Consider the following 20,612-nt stretch of genomic DNA (forward strand, 5'->3'; position numbering starts at 1 on the left):
GCAGGAAAATTGTGATGTATGCATTAACCTCTGTAGCGCCTTACAGCCGAGCAGTTGCCATACCAGACGGTGATGCAACCGGTCAGGATGCTCTCGATGGTGCAGCTGTGGAACTTTGAGAATCTGGGGACCCATGCCTCTTCAGTCTCTTGAAGTGTGTCTGGATGTGTTTGGACCATGATAGTTTGTTGGTGATGTGGACACCAAGGAACTTGAAACTCTCGACCCACTCCACTACAGCCCCGTCAATGTTAATGGGACGTGTTCGGCCCTCCTTTTCCTGTAGTCCACGATCAGCTTATTGGTCTTGCACATATTGAGGGAGAGGTTGTTATCCTGGCACCACACCAACTATAAGCAGTCTCATTGTTGTTGGTGATCAGGCTGACAGTTTGTTGGTTGATGTGAACACCAAGTAGTTCACTACTTTTGACTGGGGCCAATGGGGTGTCTAGACTTTTGGCATCTATGAGCGCCATTGAAATGATCCGACAATTCAAAGGGTAAGAATTCCTTTAGGAAAAAGGCTTTGATGAAAGGATGTTAAAATACGCAGAAGGACTTTATACAATAGGTCTCCTGACCCTGTGGTTGTGACTGGGAAGAAGAAGTTGGGACACTCCATTTCCTTCCTGTCGCAAATGGAACAAGGACAAATACAAACCACAATTTTCTTTACCTTGGTTTCTGTGAATGTCTATGAAAACACACACATCGTTCAAACACAGGGAGAGAGAGAGGTGGAGGAGAGAGACCAGAGAGCGATAGAGATGGAGAGATACTACCAATAGGCTAACAGGATTAAGTGCTGACTGTTGAGAGGTACAATTGAGAGTGTGATTAATTAACCTAGCGCAGAAGCCTGTGGAATTTTAACAAAGACAATGTGTTCCTTTCAAAAGACTATGTACCAAACAACAACACTATTCCCTATATAGTGCACTATTTTGGACCAGGGCCCGGGTCAAAAGTAGTGCATTACATAGGGAATAGGGTGCCATTTGGGACACAGCGAACGAGCCCAGAGCAAAGCTGGCATCAGACCTGAAACCCAGCAGGACCGGAGTACTGAACAACCAACCAGTCAGAGAAGTTGAGTTAATTAATTAGGCCAGATTCCAGCACCTCAGGAGATTAAACAGCAAACCCAATCAGGACAACCTTGAATCAAACAGCCCTTTCAAGCCTTCATCAATCACACAGAGCTGATCCCTAGAGTCCGACTCTGTTCTCTCACTGAAAGAAGCAATCAAAAGATTCCATTCATTCGTCTAGTAAGAGAATCCTCTAACAGGATTTTTGGTCGATATATTTTCATCTTTTCATTTAGTCTTCCAGTAAACTCTACGAGCTCCCCGAAGCCTCACACACACGTCTCCCCAGTGAGCGGGCCCCGTCCCAGACTCACAGTTTGATGGCATCATTAGTGTAATTACCCATGATGCTCTGTGAGCTGTGTTAATGTACAGAGTCACAGACTAGCCGTTAATCACCATACACACACAGACCCACTTACAGCAACTACTCCTACACATAGTAACAGCAGTAGAAGCCTAGATCATGGTATATAATCTGACTCCAAGATCACAAACAGCTATCTGACAAAACCCAGGTCCAAGTTTTCTTTATGTCTTTATTCCTGCTCTAGTGGGTTTCATACGCTTTGCTGTGTAGGACATTCATTTAGACGGGTGCCATCAGGAACGACTAAAGACAAAACCCCCCCAGACATGTTATCAAAGGGCAGGATCAAAGCTACGTGCATGAAGACGTACAGGTGTAGGCTAATCCTCACCAAGTCCCAGACAGACTGGGTTTCTAGCTAAACAATGTGAAAAGCCACAGCACCACAAATGACATGGAGTTTTCCAGCCATCCATCATCTGGAAACTGGAGTAAATGATCACTGAAGGTATTGGATGGGAACATAGTGTGTTATAACTTCTTATAACCATTCAACAGTTTGTGAAACGTGCTGCGAGAACAAGATGACGCTGACAGACATGGCAGCTCCACTTCTAGATACTAAGCAACTTTGCAGTATTTTGTTTTTTTGTCTGTTATTTCTTAGGCCAGAATGTTTTTTGTGTGTTATTAGACAGAGCAGGAAATATCTTTTGGATATCAGAGCAGCGGTCACTCACCAGCATTACGACGTATCTGAATTGGATCCTTTGTTCGTACACACCAAGGGCAATTGAACTTATCCCAGAGGCTGCTCCAAGATGCCACCGGCGGAGAAGAGGTAGTCTGAGCGGACTTCTAGTCCAACTCAGGAAGTGTGCACACCATCCTCCACTTCCGAGTATATTACCCGCTAATGTTCAGTCTCTGGACAATAAAGTAGACAATGCTCAGCGCGAGGATCTCCTTCCAGAGAGACATCAGGGACAGTAACATACTTTGTTTCACGGACTCATGGCTCTCTCCAAACATACTGTCCCCGTCCATACAGCCAGTTGGGCTCAGTACATCGCGCAGACAGGAATAAATATATCTCTGGGAAGAAGAAAGGCGGCACTGTATGTTTCAAGTCCTTTGGTTCAACCTACCTAGAATACCTCACAATCAAATGTCGACTGTATTACCTCCCAAGAGAATTCTCTTTGGTTATAGTCACAGACGTGTATATTCCCCCTCAAGCCGATACCACAATGGCCCTCAAGGAACTACACTGGACTTTATGCAAACTGGAAACCACATATCCTTGAGGCAGCATTTATTGTAGCTGGGGATTTTAACAAAGGAAATTTGGAGAAGGTGAAAAGCTTGAAGTTCCTCAGCGTACACGTCACTGAACCTGAAACGGTCCACCCACACAGTGTGGTGAAGAACGCGCAATAACATCTCTTCAACCTCAGGAGGCTGAAGAAATTTGGCTCGTCACCTAAAACCCTCACAAACTTTTACAGATGCACAATTGAGAGCATCTTGTCAGGCTGTATCACCGCCTGGTAGGGCAACTGCACCGCCCAACACCACAGAGATCTCCAAAGTCTGCCCAAAGCATCACCGGGGGCAAACTACCTTCCCTGTCGGACACCTACAGCACCCGATGTCACAGAAAGGACAAGAAGATCATCAAGGACATCAACCACCAGAGCCACTGCCTGTTCATCCCTCTATTATCCAGAAGGCAAGGTCAGTACAGGTGCATCAAGGCTGGGACCGAGAGACTGATAAACAGCTTCTATCTCAAGGCCATCAGACTTAAATAGCCACCACCCGGTTACTCAACCCTGCACCTTACAGGCTGCTGTCCTATATACAGACATGGAATCACTGGCCACTTTAATAATGGATCACTAGTCACTAAGAATGTTTACATACTGCTTTACTCATTTCATATGTATATACAGTATTCTATTATACTGTATTTTAGTCAATGCCACTCCGACATTGTTCGTCCTAATATTTATATATTTATTAATTCCATTCTTTTACTTTTAGATGTGTGTATTGTTAGATACTACTGCACTGGTGGAGCTTGGCACACAACCATTTCACGACACCTGCAATAACATCTGCTAAATATGTGTATGTGACCAATAAAATTTGATTGGACTGTCAACTGGAAAGGAAACTGGCAGAGCATTATTCTGTAAAGAATCATGGTACTTACTGGCAAGGAGCAGGCAGGACAGGGCGATGACGTAGAGCTGTTTGACGGCCACATCGTAGTGATCCATGAACAGGTCCAGTAGGTAGACAGACAGGTGTCTGGCTGTAGGACACAGCTGGTAGCGGTTCGACAGTATGGCCAGCAGGTCTGCAAAGTACCGACGCATCCCTATCTGAGGGGAGTGGGCCCGATACACAGGCAGCTTCAACTCCTAGATGGAGAGGAAGATGGAGAGAAAAAGGAAGGAGGAGGAGAAGGTAGAGGGAAGAGAAACAAGGTGGAGACAGAGAATTAATACAGGTTCTAACATTAATATAGGTTCAAACACAATATGGGTTCTAACACATTCATATAGGTTCTAACACATTCTAACACATTAATACGGGTTCTAACACAAATATAGGTTCAAACCCATTCATATAGGTTCTAACACATTAATACGGGTTCTAACACAAATATAGGTTCTAACACATGAATATAATAGGTTCTAACACATTAATATGGGTTCTAAGAGGTTCAAACACATTAATATAGGTTCCAACAGTTTAATATAGGTTCTAACACACGTTCTAAAACATTAATATAGGTTCTAACTAGAGGTCGACCGATTAATCGGAATGGCCGATTAATTAGGGCCAATTTCAAGTTTTCATAACAATCGGAAATCTGTATTTTTGGACACAGATTTTGCCATTTTTTAAATATTTTTTATACCTTTATTTAACTAGGCAAGTCAGTTAAGAACACATTCTTATTTTCAGAAAGGGCCTAGGAACGGTGGGTTAACTGCCTTGTTCAGGGGAAGAACGTCAGATTTACACCTTGTCAGCTCGGGGGACCCAATCTTGCAACCTTACAGTTAACTAGTCCAACGCTCTAACCACCTGCCTCTCATTGCACTCCACGATGCAGCCAGACAGTATGCGCTCTATGGTGCTCCTGTAGAACACAGAGCACAGGGGACAGGCTGATTTTCTTCAGCCTCCTGAGGTTAAAGAGTCGCTGTCTTCTTCACCATGGTGCCGTGTGGTTTGACCATTTCAGCTCCTCAGAGATGTGTATGTGGAGGAACGTGAAGTTGACGACTGTTTCCTTGGTAGCCCGGGTGAATGAGGATGGGTGCGTGCCCAACCTGTGCCCAACCAGCTCCTCCGTTTTGCTGACGATGAGGAAGAGGTTGTTTACCCCGCACCACGCTGTCAGAGTGCCTACCTCCTCCCTGTAGGCCAGTCTCGTCGTTGTTGGTAATCAAGCCTACTACTGTCGTGTCGTCAGCGAACTTGATGGAGTTGGAACTGTGTGAGGTCACACAGTCATGGGTATACAGGGAATTCAGCGGGGGGACTGAGGACGCACCATTGTGGGTCCAGCATGTTGAGGATCAGTGTGGAAGAGGTAATGTTGCCAACCTTTACAACCTTGGAGGGCGGCCCGTCAGAAAGTCCAGGAACCCGTTACACAGGGAGATCAGTCCCCGGGCCGTGAGATCTGTGGCGGGCTTAGAGGGCATGATGGTCTTCAAGGTAGAGTTGTAATACATAAACAGCATCCTCAGAAATGCATTCTTCATGCACATAGTCCTCGATGTCTTCAGGGTTTGTCCTCGGCAGCTCCGAGTCGTTTTGTTCGAAGTATGAGAAAAAGGTGTTTAGCTTGTCCAGTGGGGCGGCATTGGTATCCGCAAAGTGACTGGCTTTCTTTTGTAACCCGTGATCGTTAGAAGCCCCTGCCACATGGACCTCGTATCCAACCCGCTGAATAGCTCCTCCACTTTGTCTCTATACTTGTGTCTCATCATCTTGATCGATCTGTGTAGGTTGTATTTGTACCGTTTAACAATACAATTGTCCCCTGGTCACCATTGTCCCCTGGTCACCATGCCGCGTTCATAAGCAGCATCTCTCCTTCAGTTCCCCGAAAAGGCTGCCATCAATCCATAGTTTTCGATTTGGGTATATTTTGAAAGACACCATTGGTATCACATAATCTACACATTTTTTTGAATGAATTGGCATGTTTATTGATGTTATTCCCAGAGGCAACCTGGAACATATTCAAGTCCACGTGATCAAAACAGTCATGGAGCATGGATTCCGATAATGTTGTACAGAAGTGAAACCGGAACGTCCCCCCCCCCCCGAGACAGGGTTCCCCATGGTGGATAAGCGGAGGGGGTGGTAAGGATGCATGGTGGTTCAACAGTAGGGGTTATGTTAAACCCCTAGCACATCTCCCATTCATGTTCAATTAGCAGCTGGCGTTTCAAAAGGACAAAATTAGAAGAGAAGACATTACTATTGAAATACAGGACTCTGGTCAAAAGTAGTGCACTATTTTTTATATTTTTAAACACACCCCAAGGACGTACCCAGTGTCCTCCTAGTCAACCATATACTGTAGCATAGGGGAATAGAGGAGTGTCGCGTGAGCTTTCAGCTTAAAGATGCATTTGGCAAGGGGAGCGATAAAAACAAGCTTCTTCAACTCGTAATGTACTGCCTTTAATGCTTTATGAGTCTGTCTCTATCCTAATACAGGCTTAGAAAATTAGAGATGCTTTGGTTATACAATAAATGCTTTGTTTCTCCTCCTTCATACCACACACAGCTGGATATTTGATCTAAAAAAAACACAACAACAAGGGCTTTATAATGTGGATTTATTTAATATCAGATTAAATAAGGGATGGATTCATCTTCTTACGTAGTGCTGTACCAGTTTGTGGTTTGCTGCTACAGGCACACGGAAAACATCCACTAAAAACACAGGTTACTATTGTTGTCTACTTCAGAGACAGAGAGCCCACTTCCCTTCCCTAAGGGTTGTCCAAACAACAAACACTACCCTACCCGTAAACCTAATCTTTACTGGACACTGACGCCGTAGTGGCTGTCAGCATGACCAACATACCGAGGACCACAATCTATGGCATACGTGTGACTCACACATATTTAATCTGTGAGTTTCATCAATTATCTGTTGAGTTAGTTCTATGTAGGCGATACAGAAACAATGGTGATCACTTAGGTGATAGGCAGCTAAAGGAATCTGAAGGACAATACATACATACACAGAAACCCCCGTAAAACACCACCCCCGCCTTGAGTTTTCCTCTCTTCTCCGCCCCCCTTGCCTCTGGTCCATCTGTCTGTCTGGGGGTTCAGGGGCATTGTGGGGAACCACAGTGGAAGGCAGGGGACTGGATGCAGAGAGGAGCAGACTAGCCTGCTGATGGGCTACAAGTATTTAGAAATAGGGTTTATGTCTGGGGCGTTGTTTTGGCTTTCAAAGACACTGGACAAGTTACATCAGCATAATTGCTTATTTACACAGAGTTTTTGTCCTTGGTCTGCTGATTGGTTGAAGGGTTGGGGGAGTCAGAATAAATCAGAAGGGAGGCCCTAATCTACATAACCCCTTGGTTACAGACTTCATACCCCCTTGGTTACAGACTTCATGCCCCCTTGGTTACAGACTTCATACCCCCTTGGTTACAGACTTCCATAGTGAGTCAGACGAGTAAATAAAAAAAGACTGTGGTAGGCTAAGTGAATGACTTGTAATGAGACTGCCCGATTGTAACAGAGCGGGGGCAGCTGCCTGCAACAGTGCCATCTACTATACAAATACTCCCCCTACACATTACGTGCGCGTAGACACACAAACCCCTACTCCATATTGTCCCTCCTACATAGAATCAAATTAGCTGTGATAATCTTACTCCCTACAAGAATACTGCAGTCCAGTAACAGATGCTGCCATTAAAGGGCCACACAGTAAAAAATATAATCATGCTGGAGGTTTGTCTAATTACTGTATCAGCCAATTAATGAGCCTCAGCCCTTCTATGTAATCTAAATGAGATCACTTCCAAATAGATGACAGTCATGTAATTATATCTGCCAACATTTACTACACTGTATGGTGTAATATAGCTAAATATATAAGTCGAGGAGTGGCTATCAAGGCACTTCTGGCTTGGATCTTAATTTTTTATAAAACACTAGGTGAACAAGAAAACATATATTTTACCGCTTATCCAGAACGACATACATGAGCTATTATGGTTAAGTGCCTTGCTCAAGAGTACACCGGCAGATTTGGTTTACAAGGTCGGCTCAGGGATTCGAACCAGCTACCTTTCCGTTACTGGCCCAATGCTCTTAACCGCTAGGCTACCTAGATTAGTTGTCGTCTTGTTTAGGTTAAGCTGCATTTAAGCACAGGTGATCTGCAGGCCACCAAACTCAACTTTCTCCCTGGCATTGAGAACATCCCCATAATACCTATTTCAACATGCAGTTGAGATTCTTATCACGTGTGGCGATGATAAGAGGAAAGTGGAACTCAGGGAATGAACCAAGGAGACCCAGAGAACTGGATTCATAGAATCGGAATTCAGAATTCTATTCATTCTAAATTCTATTCATTCTGATTCTATGACTGGCTGGTCTTACCTTGATGCGGAGGGACTGATGGATATCCCCTGCTAGCTGTCCTTTCCACCATTGTAACTCCCTTTCCATCTTTCCCATTCAGAGAAGGCCACAAGGATGAAGTTCAGCCCTGCAGACAAACAGCAATGTGGGCTAAGTCAAGAGACATCCTGGCTGTATGCCGCATGTTATGGTTGTTGGTGTCTGATCACAACTCTTAAAACATCTATTTCATAAGAGAGAGGAAGCTCCAGCAAAGCAACAAATGTGTTGATTTCTAGGAGAAATAAAACATTTCATCTTTTCGATTAACTTGCACTATGAAGTAATAGCAAATCAAATTCTAGAGGTGAGTGGGTTATGCGGGATGACATGCTGCCTTTGATATTCATTAAGCAATCACTTTGAACATCTATTGCAGTTAAAGATCAGCATTTGATCAAATAAAAACACACCAAATAGCCTTCCGAAATGTTTACAAAGCAAAATTCTGGAAAACTATTCAAAATAGTTGGCTGCTCTTTTGTAAGCTTAGACATGTCACTGGCACTGCATAGCCCTTGATCATGACTCTCAGTTCCACTACATTATGCAGGAAGGTGGGGAAAGTTGTTAAAAGCCGTGACGCTCCGTCTGAACATTAACACGCATCGCTTGCTGTACGGGTCTGGAAGCATAAGGATCGTATTTTTCATATCTGCACCTATAAAAAGTGTGTATCAATTTAACATTTAAAAAATGTATAATATATACATTTTTTTTTATTTTAAATTGATACACACCTTTACATGGTTAGGGTTCCCACACGGTCATATTTCCATGTTACAGCGCTTGTTTACGGAAGACAAGAGTGGACTACCTGTGCTAAATAGCTATCTGAATCTCCGAAACCTGTTTGTAAACGGCAGACGCCACAAACTTGTCACTGAAAAATACTGTTGGCTGCAACTGTGTTAAAAACCGTGTACACCAAGTGTGTATTTAGCGTTTGTTAAATTATTTTGATGTGATATAAAAGTATAGGGATTTATGTTTCTAGAACCGTACCGCAATTGATTTACGTTTAGATGCAGTGTTAACTGTTTTGGCTGTCAGAGCCAATGCGCCCTTTAAACAGAGTATGTAAGGTACTTGGACTAAGGAGTAACGTTAGACTCCTTTAGTACAATATTGGACTATGGGGGAATGCAGTGCAGTACCATGCATGTGGGTGTGATTTAAATGCCCCCCTGCAGTGGAAAAAAACGAAATGGGAATTATAGTGCTAGGTTAACAAAGTAACTTTTTGTTGTAGGCCTAACAACAAATTGCTACTTTGTCACAAATCTGCTTAGGAGAAAAGAAAACAATACGTTGATAATGGGAAAATTAGTCAAGACTGTCATTCAGCGGTGTCAACACCACGAGACGGTTTTTTTTAACAGAAAAGTGGACCGGTCTTTCGTTTCTAATACTCTTTAATTTATAGGCCTTTAACTCAAACTTGACAAAGATCGCACGTGACTATTGACCGCATTAAATCCATGACACAGACATTTAATCAACTTTTAAATTCGCGACATTTCCATGATCGCATGTGCCGCTCACCCTTTCCGACAGGAATACCCTCAGACCTCTTTGTTTCACTCCGACATCCTGAATGAGTGAATTCCTCTTTGGGAAGTTGTGTGTTATCCTCGGTACCGGCGAAAAGCGACGACGGTTTCCGTTCTTCAGGTGACAAAGTAACAATGCTTCAGAACAGTTTAATTCCGCTGTTTTCTAGTCTGTTTACACTTTTCCAACGATTTTTCCACGACCGTCTCTTTCTAATGAGTTCCCGTTCAACAAAGTGGTTGGCTGCCCCAGCTGCTGTTGGGGTCGGTAAGGAGCTCGTGAACCTGCGTACGCGAAACACCGAGTGTGAGATGGGAAATGTAGTCCAAAAAACCCGTGGCTAAAATGGGATAACTACGGCAATAACTCTTTCTCTAATTGATTTCAATCAAACTAAACATGTATCTCCCAGATATGAACAACTTAACAAAAGCTGGCATTTTAAAAACGGATAGTACCGTAGATGATTAAATCAAGTTTTATTGCAAATCACTTTATCGACTTTCTCTAGGTACCTGTGTAAAAAAAATAACGTTTTCCTTTAGCACATTGTAAAATTTACTATAATATGATTTATAACACAAAATAAACTATTTTTAATAACATGTAACACTAACAGTGAATTCTCATGTAATTTAGACAGAGAGGGTTAGTTGCATGTAAGAACATCTCCTTATTGCTGAATATAAACAGCACCAAAAATGATTGAATGTGAAAATAAAATAATTTCCCTCATTTCCCTCCACCATTAACAATCCAATAAGCCATAACATGCAATACAATTCGGTTCATAAACAATTAGCAATGAGTATTAGCTGGGCAACAGACGACTCCTGGAGCCACCTGGTGTCAATATAGGGAAAAGCTTTTTTCAATAATATGCAAAGATAAATACAGTAAGTGAATTGTATCATTGACCCAAGCTATGATTTCAATGATGACAGACATAATTTTCTACCCAAATGGGCAAGGAAGCTAAACTGGTGCCATTGTAGTTCAACCCATCAGGATGAAGGTGATGAATCCTCATTAGCTTTCCTGTCCACTTCGTTCAGATACTCCTGGTCTGCATAGATCAGGAACCCGGTAAACAGACTATCTGTCCAGAACGGGTCATAGAACAGCCCATTCTGTTCAGAGTAGAAGATCTGCAGCCAAACCTGGTCCTGACGCTCTAACCGGAGAACCGTGGAACCGGACGCCACATCGTGGTTCCCAGTGTTGGCGTCAAACGTCTTGATCTTGTACTGCCCGTTGTGCACCAGCCCGATCGCCAAGTGCTTATTGGCCAATGTGATGTCATAAGTGAAGTAGTAGACTCCAGGGACAGAGCAGACAAACTTCCCAGTCGTGGCGTTGTAGTGGTTCCCTTCGTTGAGTAGAATACGTTTGAACCGGATTGGGAGACGCTCTTTGGGGTAACTCTTGGTCATGGCAACAGAGAAGGCGGAGCGGGCTGAGTTGGTGCCGCAGTTACAGCCCCCAGGAGCCCCTGTCTCACCTGCGTCCCCTATCTCCCCCTTGGTGCCCCCCAGCCCGGCCAGACCTGGGGCCCCACGCGCGCCCTTCAGCCCTCGGGGTCCATGCTTGCCCACTACGCCCTCACGACCTTTAACCCCGGGTTTACCTGGGTTCCCAGACCTCCCCTGTTCACCTAAAGATCAGAAAGAGACAGACAGGTCATGGCTATTTTACATTGATATATACAGTATTTACACCAGACAGCTCACAATGCAGTGTACTGCATTGTAACACAACATTATAGCTAACACAGGAAGCAATAAAGGACTTTAAGATTGGTAAAGTGGCTACTGTGACCAGAAACTTTGCCTGAGACATAAAGACTCATGTTAGCTCCCAAATGTAATGCCTCTAGGCTTCAGCTCAGTGGGCTAACAGGTAATGCCTATATTGTAGGCTTCAGCTCAGTGGACTAACTAACTCAGCCTTGAGTTGTACTACAGTACTCGGTTTCAGGCCCAGGCCAGGCTACTACCTGGATGCTTCCATTAGGCTTCTTACCTCTGTCACCCCTCTCCCCCTTCTTTCCATCATCCCCATCCAGGCCATCCTTCCCTGGGGTACCCATGGGACCCATAGTCCCTGGAGATCCGGGGCCCCCTGGGTTGCCACCTGGCCCCTGAGGGCCGGGTAGACTACACACCAGCTGGGAGGAATGGATGGTGATGTTGTGGCCCTTCTTGTACAAGGGGTGTGTAGTCTGGAACTGGGACTGGGGGGTAGTGACAGTGATGGATAGTAAACACACCATCAGAGACAGCTGGAGCATGGTAGTAGCTGAAAAGATAAGGGAGGCTTTTAGGAATCATCAGTTGGAAAGTTGTTGTTGTAGAGATCATCAGAACCGATGCATTACACAGCTGGCTTATAGCTCAAACACACCGCTGTCATCAGAGGTACGCTGACTAAAACTGAGATATCATAAACATTTTCGAGACAGTGTGCCGATAAGGCTATGTTAACTGACGTGCATTCAAATTATGTCTACAAATCAAAACACGGAGTAAACATTGCTGAAAAATACAGTTAAACAACAAAGTATGTTAGCTGTGTCTTGATCAAATTTGCATATCATTGCCGTTCAACTATAAAACAAAGTGTTGTGCGTAATGGAGAGTTTCTCTCGACCTCACACATTATGCCATCGTTAGGGAACATCTCTCACACATGATGCCATCGTTAGGGAACATCTCTCACACATGATGCCATCGTTAGGGAACATCTCTCACACATGATGCCATCGTTAGGGAACATCTCTCACACATGATGCCATCGTTACGGAACATCTCTCACACATGATGCCATCGTTAGGGAACATCTCTCACACATGATGCCATCGTTAGGGAACATCTCTCACACATGATGCCATCGTTAGGGAACATGCTGAAATAATAGGGAAAACATGTAGGCTACTCACCAACTGAAGAGATAAACTTGCTAAATAGCAGCATTTTTATGCGTTGCCCAACCCTTTCAGTTCCACAGAACGGAAGCAGAACCTTACCGCCTACATAATACACCAATGTCGGGTCGAAATACCATCTTTGACGTACAGTATTGTAAAGAAATCCTGTGCGTATTTGAACCCCAAACGCAAAACATGAACATCCTCCCCGTTGCAGCAATAGCTCTCTCTCTCTCTCTGCCAATAAATACTTTCACCATGAGGTAATTCATTTCAACAAACTCAACAACCGTACTCTCTGACAACCCCAGTAATGTCAATAAATAATGTAAGCGAAGTCTAAGATGAAAGCTGAATGTATTGGTTTTGCTTCTTTTTTTCCCACCAGTTATTATGTGAAATTTCAACTGACAGTTGTGCCAAGGGGCCAACTTGCATTAGGGGATGTTTTGATAGGCGGTATACCGTCAATTTCACAGGTTATCACCATAAACGGAGAAATCGTAAAACAAACATCATACAAGGCAGCCCCATGCAAAAGTGAGTGGAATTAAGTAGAAGTGCACTATTTAGGATTACCAGATGTGTCCAGACACCGTGCCAAGAACCGGAGAAAACCCATCAAGAACTCACAGCTGGAAGAAAAGGGTGGAAGCACTGTATGCAATGCTTCACAGAATACATGCATGACAAACTAAAACACGTGCTAAAGTTGTGATTGAGCCCTCTCAATAACGCGCATGCAAAGAACCAGTTACTGTAGAACTCTTCTAGAGAGATGGGGACCGTTGACATTTATTGTGGTTCGTGAATCGGATGATTATGCATGTAGAGGAGCCCCCCCGTCCAGTTTTAGGTTTCACTGATCAGACAAGCACAAACCCGTGTTCTAAACTGATTTGCCTAGTTAAATAAAAAGGTTAAATTAAAACATTCAACTTTTAAAAAATGTAAATACCAGACATTGGTATTTTAGGGCGGTGCGCAATCAGCCCAACGTCATCCGGGTTTGGGAGGGGTAGGCCAACGTTGTAAATAAGAATTGACTTGCCCAGTTATTAAATAAATAAATGGGCCTAACAGCAACCATTTGTCTGCAGTGCTTGGCACTTCTTAGGTGCCAGAAGTGTTACTGTCTCTCTCTCTCTCTCTCTCTCTCTCTCTCTCTCTCTCTCTCTCTCTCTCTCTCTCTGTCTCTCAGTCTCTCTCTCTCTCTCTCTCTCTCTCTCTGTCTCTCTCTCTCTCTGTCTCTCTCTCTGTCTCTCTCTCTCTCTCTCTCTCTCTGTCTCTCTCTCTAGCCAACGTATTTTCTTTATGCAGCTCTACATCACCCTTTACTTTCAGTAATATGATGAGTCTGCCTTATTTTTCAGTGCATACTGAGAAAATAATTCACAAAGCAAATGGGAATACAATTTGGTTTTCTAACAAATGTCTTTATTCCACCAAATGTCTGAGATAACCAAGAGAAGTCAGGCTGTTTATTGAATATACGGTCCTTTGAAAGTTCATTCTATATTTACAAATATGAAAGAAAACAACATTTGTACCACATTAATAGACTTAATAATATAAACTGACTACAATGATCTTCTGAGGAATAGTAGACTTGAGGGGTAAACATGAAATGAAGAGATATGGTTGGCTCCAGGTTAAGAGGAAACAATAGGGGGTACAGGGCTGGGATGAGAGGGTAGAGGGGGAGATGGTAGAGGGTAGAGGGCTAGGAGGAGAGGGTAGGGTAAAGGGTAGGGGGTACAGGGCTGGGATGAGAGGGTAGAGGAGGAGATGGTAGAGGGTAGAGGGCTGGGAGGAGAGGGTAGAGGTGGAGATGGTAGAGGGCTGAGAGGAGAGGGTAGGGCAGAGGGTGAGAGGAGAGGGTAGGGGAGGAGACTGTAGAGGGTAGAGGGCTGGGAGGAGAGGGTAGGGTAGAGGGTGAGAGGACAGGGTAGGGGGTACAGGGCTGGGATGAGAGGGTGGAGGGTATACTGTAGGTAGGGGCGAGCATAGAGTATGGGGTTGTCCCTATCACTGTCCCAGCTCCAGGAAGTTGGCCATGGGGTCGTCTTCCCTGGAGCGTTTCATCCTGAAGGCCTCCATATCCTCCTCCGTGGGCTCCTTGATCTCCTGCAGGCTGTTGTACTTCCTCTTCCTCTCATCCACCTTCATCATCTCCTCTACCTGCTTTAGATGCACGTCCTCTGTAGCCAGAGCCTGCGGAGAGAGTGAGAGAGAGGGGGGAGCGAGTGAGGTGCGAGCGAGGGGGGTGAGCGAGAGAGGGGGGAGTGAGCGAGAGCAGGAGAGAAAGCCAAGGAGAGAAGGGGGGGGGGCGAGAGAGGGAGGGTGGGTGGAGGGTGGGCGAGAGAGCAGGAGAGAAAGCCAGGGAGAGAAAGGGAGGGAGGGATGGACGGTGAGCGAGAGAGGGTGAGCGAGAGAGAGAGAGAGGGAGAGGATGAGCGAGAGAGAGCTCACCCTCCCTCTCTATCGCTCAGCCGGGGAGAGAGAGAGCCAGGGAGACAGAGAGAGCACGAGAGAGCCGGGGAGAGAGAGAAAGCACGAGAGAGCCGGGGAGAGAGAGAAAGCAAGAGAGCCGGGGAGAGAGAGAGAAAGCGAGAGAGCCGGGGAGAGCGAGAGAAAGCGAGAGAGCCGGGGAGAGAGAGAGAGCATAAGAGAGCCGGGGAGTGCGAGAGAAAGCGAGAGAGCCGGGGAGAGAGAGAGAGCATAAGAGAGCCGGGGAGAGCGAGAGAAAGCGAGAGAGCCGGGGAGAGAGAGAGAGCATAAGAGAGCCGGGGAGAGCGAGAGAAAGCAAGAGAGCTGGGGAGAGCGAGAGAAAGCAAGACACCCGGGAGAGCAAGAGAAAGCGAGACAGCCGGGGTGAGAGAGGGGAGTGGTTTTGGGGTGAGATATAGTCAGGTAGGAGTACACGCAGAGGCCAAGGGGTCTGACTACCTAATATAATGTTCATTAACACATGGGCATGCACACAAGTCAAAGTTCACCTGGTTCAGTTTCTGTTTCTTCTTCTCCTCTTCAGATTTGCTGCGGTCTGAGCCGTGCTTCTTCTTCTGCTTCTTCTTCTTCTTCTTCTTCTTCTTCTTCTTCTGCTTCTTCTTCTTCTGCTTCTTCTTCTTCTGCTTCTTCTTCTTCTGCTTCTTCTTCTGCTTCTTCTTCTTCTGCTTCTTCTTCTTCTTTCTTCTTCTGCTTCTTCTTCTTCTGCTTCTTCTTCTTCTGCTTCTTCTTCTGCTGCTTCTTCTTCTGCTTCTCCTTCTTCTTCTGCTTCTTCTCTTTTAGCTTCTCCCTGTGAATCTCTAGCAGTCTTCAGCTCCTCCTCCTGCTCCAGTCCCTCCTCAAACGGAACACAGGTTGAGGAGCTCTATAGGGGGAGTAGTTTTGATGCCAGCCTCTCCGGTGCAGTAGCTCGTTTTGACCATGGAGTGGCAGCACTTGAAGTCCCAGCAGCTTCCTCCCCTGCATGACCCCCAGATACACTGCAAGGCAAAAAAAAGAAACCACTTTAAGTATGCTTATCTGAATAGATGCTACTGTACAGTATCAATACTGTCCTTTACTATATATTTTTTTAGACTTGGAAAAGTTCTTGCAGACTCAAATTGTTATCCAAAGGTTCCTGTCTAGCCGGGAAGACCGTTCTGACTGTGCTCCTCCATGAGGGGGCTGCTCTCCAAAGGTTCCTGTCTAACCGGAGACCGTTCTGACTGTGCTCCTCCACGAGGGGGCTGCTCTCCAAAGGTTCCTGTCTAGCCGGAGACCGTTCTGACTGTGCTCCTCCACGAGGGACTGTGCTCCTCCACGAGGGGGCTGCTCTCCAAAGGTTCCTGTCTAACCGGAGACCGTTCTGACTGTGCTCCTTCACGAGGGGGCTGCTCTCCAAAGGTTCCTGTCTAACCGGAGACCGTTCTGACTGTGCTCATCTCTACGGGGTTAGTCGGTTCTGGAAGCCTCACCGCGTGGTTCTGGTTGAGTACGTCCTCTTCGTATTTGGAGCGTGCCACAACCTTCCCTGGTCCCTTCAGCACGGCACCATGACGACTGTACTCCACGCAGTCCTCAGTCTGGGCCAGCAGCAGCCCTCTGGGAGGGACGTCCAGCTGCTCCTCACCCCCGTACTGAGACACAGAACATAACATACAGGAATAACAGTTATTTAACAGGACCCTCAACCAACAAGAATGAAACAGTTATACCATTAACTAATGTATGACAGGGTTGGGGGGGGGGTTCAAATTTAATTTTAAATTCCAAATCAATTCTTTAATTCACTCATGAAGTGAATAATCTACATTGTTGAAATTAAAATATAATTCAATCTTTAAGTTATAGATTTGGAATATAAATTAGACTTGTTTGGACTGTTTAGGTTGGAATATTGAAAACATTTAATCTTTGGAATTGAAATGCAATATTTGTACATTTCCCAGTTAAAGTAATTAATGAAATGGACTGCAGGATTTGTTTGGAATGATTTCAACTTGTATTTCTATATTTCTAGTATGGCTAGGCTGTCTACACAGTGAGTGAACAGAGAGGGAATTGAATTTGTGGAATTGTTTGCGATAATATTGAATTGGGAATTGAATTCTTGGAATTTCACCTAACACTGGAATTGAAAGAGATTAAATTCATAGACTGACCTGGAATTAGAAGGGAATGAAATAACATTTTACAGGACGAGGGAACTGAATTGGTGGAATTAATCCAAACCCTGCTGTATGAGGAACTTGAGTTCATGTTTATTACATTGATGACACTTTTACAGGCTACACAACTTTCTACATGCAGTTTATTTACATTGAAAATGTGAATTGAAATCTTTGGTCTCTAATGACAAAAAAAGAGGCTGGTGCAGTGTATTTATTATGTCCCTTATCCAGGATCGTCTTCTTCTGTTTGTCCTTGAAAACCTCCTTCTTGACCTTGAAGGACTGGTGCAGCAGCTCCAGCTTGGTGGGGTCGGCCTGGAGGTGCACCTCAGAGCCCTTATCATTGGCCTCCCACGCAAAGACTGGAGAGGTGGAGGAGATGACGTGTGTTAACTTCCATTCAATCCCTTTCCTATTCTAACTATGAAGAACATTGGCATTAGGATGCCAGCTCTATGGATACCATTTTATGAGCCTAAAACATGGGGAGAAGTTGGGATATACCACTAATTTTCCTGGGAGATATTGAGAGAAGAAATTAACAAAGATGGTTAAGTATGAAGATACTGTATGTAGAAACTGGTTGTCCAATAGAATTCCCAGATCACACTTGTAGGCGATGTCATGGTGACGTTAGCTAGCTAAGGTCATGCGCATAAACACATCATATTGGGTGTAACGGTCGTGTCGCACTGAACTGCGCCGTCAAAATAAGGCGCTACTTCGATTTAAAAAAAGTGTTATTGACGAAAATGAAAACATGTCCGTTTGTCACTTTCACGAGTTGGGAGTAAAAACATGTTCAGATACTTAAAGGGATACTTTGGTATTTTGGCAAAGAAGCGCTTTATCAGATGAACTTGTGGAAGTTGCAATTGTTAACTAGCGTTGACTGGAAATCTATGGGAACAGCTAGCATGGCGCTAGTTAGCATTGGCTCTCAAAAACTAACTCTAGACTTCCTTCATAGTGGACACAGAGACATAAAAATAGTATCCACGTGTTCATCTGACTGGGGAAGTAGATAAAGGGCTTCATTGCCAAAATCCTGACGTATCACTAAGACATTGTCTCAAATCAAGGTTGTGCCTTTAGAAATCAAGAAAATTAACAATTAAGGAAGAATCTTAACATTTCTCAAACCCTGGTCTGGTCTGCCGAGTATGCTTTCCAAGCGTTCCCGGAAGTCTTGAGATGTTGAGTCTCTGTGTTTAGAAAGTCTGTGATATGAATCAGAAAGAAACTCCAGTTGGGTTGTGGGCAGGAAAGAGAAACTGTGTCTGGGCCATGGTGTCTCCAGAGAACCCCTCACTGACAAATAAACACGATGGAGAAGGACAAACATTTAGGAACACAGGCGATCTCAGTGTCGGCAAAACATTCTCTCTCTCACACACACACACACACACATCCACACACACACAGTCACAAAGACACAGCGAAAGAAAAGATAAGCACTGTCACGTCAGCATTCATGAATATAGTGATTTGGAACATGTAAATTACAAAATCATAACATGTGGTTTAATTTTTTGATTTTTTATTTTATTTAACCTTTATTTAACCAGGAAGGGCTCATTGAGATTTAAAATCTAATTTTCAAGAGCGTCCTGGCCAAGATTGGCAGCACCATGTCATTACAAAAATTTGACAAACAACATGAAAAACTACAAGTAATCTAGTAAAAACCATATAATTCACAAGAGTATAACAAAATCCAAAACAGCAAATTAAAAACACTGACAGGTCAGGGAATCAGTCTCAAGATCATTCATCAGTGATTTAAAAATACCAATCGGGACAAATTCTTCCAGTTTAAAAGTATTTTGTAAGGCGTTCCAAGACGATGGCGCAGAGTACATAAAAGCCCTTTTACCAAATTCAGTTGGGACATTTGGAACAGTTAGCAGGATAAAGTCCAGCGAACGAATAGAGTACCCACCACATTTCTGAACAATAAAAATGCCAGAACAAAAAGGTAGTAAACCCAAAATGGCTTTGTAAATAAAAGTATACCAGTGACTGAGCCTACGAGTGACTAGAGAAGGCCAGCCAACCCTGGTATACAAAGTGCAGTGGTGCGTAAGGGTTTTGCAGTTTAAAATGAATCTCAAAATGCCATGGTAAAGGGTGTCAATTGATCTCAAACACTGAGCGGAAGCATTCATATATAAAATATCCCCATAGTCTAGTAAAGACATAAATGTAGCTGATACTAGCCTCCTTCTGGCTTCAAAAGAAAAACAGGCCTTATTCCTAAAATAAAATCCCAATTTCAGCTTCAATTTTTTTGTAAATTGTTGAATATGCAATTTAAAAGAGGCGGTCATCAATTACAATTCCAATATATTTATATGAGGTTACAACCTCAATCTCCTTGCCCTGACAGGTAGTAATAGGTGAAAGGTTCAGAGGTCTATTTTTTGCTTTAGAAAACACCATCAGTTTAGTTTTGTCAGTATTGAGGATAAGCTTCAATTGAAGGTATGTATAAAAAGCAGTTTGCAAGTTCTGGAAAGCTTTTGTTAGAGACGAGGCACAAAAGTAAATAACAGTATCATCAGCATAAAAATGAAGTTGCGCATTTTGGACATTTTTGTCTAAATCATTTATATAAATAGTGAATAAGAGAGGACCAAGTACAGAGCCTTGGGGCACACCATTACAGACAGACAATTTAACAGACATAAGCCTATCAAATTGAGTGCACTGAGTTCTATCAGACAGATAGTTAGCAAACCATGCAACTGCATGCTCTGAAAGACCTTCACTCGACAATCTCTGCCTTAGTATAGCATGATCAACTGTATCAAAAGCCTTAAAAAGATCAATAAAAAGTGAGACACAGTGCTGTTTTTTTGTCAATGGCTTCAGTGATATCATTTAAAACCTTCATGGCTGCTGTAATTGTGCTATTCTTCTTCCTGAAGCCCGATTGGTACATTGATAAAATAGAGTTAGTAAATAAAAACTATTTTAGCTGTTCACTTACAATGGTTTCAAGTATTTTCACAAGGGTTGACAGCTTTGAGATTGGCCTATAATTATTTGAAAGAGTTGGATCTCCCCCTTTTAAAAGTGGTAGGACAAATGCTGATTTCCAGATCTTTGGAATTTCATTACATTCCAGGGTTAGATTGGACAGATATGTAAGTGATTCAGCTATGAAATCAGCTGCCAGGTTTAAAAAGCAGGGATCCAAAAGATCAGGACCCGCAGGCTTTCTCTGATCTAAGGATTTCAGGGCTTTATGTACCTCCTGCACTGAGAATGGCAAAAAGCTAAACGTTTGACCAGCTCTCAATGGTTCAACGACACAGGGTTGTACAGAGACAGAGGACACTGAATCTAACAGCCTACCAGATGATACA

General features: G+C 43.9%; 2 protein-coding genes and 1 pseudogene across 3 annotated transcripts in view; all 3 read right to left on the reverse strand.

Annotated features, from left to right (window-relative positions):
* LOC139391010 (cyclin-J-like) overlaps positions 1 to 9,879 on the reverse strand; it is a 29,628-nt gene extending 19,749 nt beyond the window's left edge. Inside the window, exons 1-3 of the mRNA XM_071138472.1 lie at positions 9,646 to 9,879; positions 8,080 to 8,188; positions 3,623 to 3,833 (exon numbers count right to left, since the gene is read on the reverse strand). Coding sequence (XP_070994573.1) covers positions 3,623 to 3,833; positions 8,080 to 8,157 — 289 coding nt within the window. The 5' untranslated portion in view covers positions 8,158 to 8,188; positions 9,646 to 9,879. The remainder of the gene's footprint in view (positions 1 to 3,622; positions 3,834 to 8,079; positions 8,189 to 9,645) is intronic.
* A 230-nt stretch (positions 9,880 to 10,109) lies between these two features.
* On the reverse strand, positions 10,110 to 13,269 carry LOC139391011 (C1q and TNF related 2). Of its 2 annotated transcripts, none has more exons than XM_071138474.1 (3): positions 12,593 to 12,804; positions 11,677 to 11,952; positions 10,110 to 11,308 (listed from the first exon to the last, which is right to left on the reverse strand). In XM_071138474.1, exons 1-3 carry the CDS (start codon positions 12,624 to 12,626, stop codon positions 10,659 to 10,661), a joined length of 960 nt encoding a protein of 319 aa, XP_070994575.1. In that variant the 5' UTR covers positions 12,627 to 12,804; the 3' UTR covers positions 10,110 to 10,658. The 2 variants fall into 2 exon arrangements, with proteins under 2 accessions (XP_070994575.1, XP_070994574.1); XM_071138473.1 differs by lacking the exon at positions 12,593 to 12,804 and adding an exon at positions 13,160 to 13,269 and having other exon boundaries at positions 10,118 to 11,308.
* An 839-nt stretch (positions 13,270 to 14,108) lies between these two features.
* LOC139390488 (pre-mRNA-splicing factor SLU7-like) lies at positions 14,109 to 17,867 on the reverse strand (annotated as a pseudogene).
* Positions 17,868 to 20,612: the final 2,745 nt, after the last annotated feature.

The sequence above is a fragment of the Oncorhynchus clarkii genome, chromosome 31 (genome assembly GCF_045791955.1).
Source record: "Oncorhynchus clarkii lewisi isolate Uvic-CL-2024 chromosome 31, UVic_Ocla_1.0, whole genome shotgun sequence".
Taxonomy (NCBI): domain Eukaryota; kingdom Metazoa; phylum Chordata; class Actinopteri; order Salmoniformes; family Salmonidae; genus Oncorhynchus; species Oncorhynchus clarkii.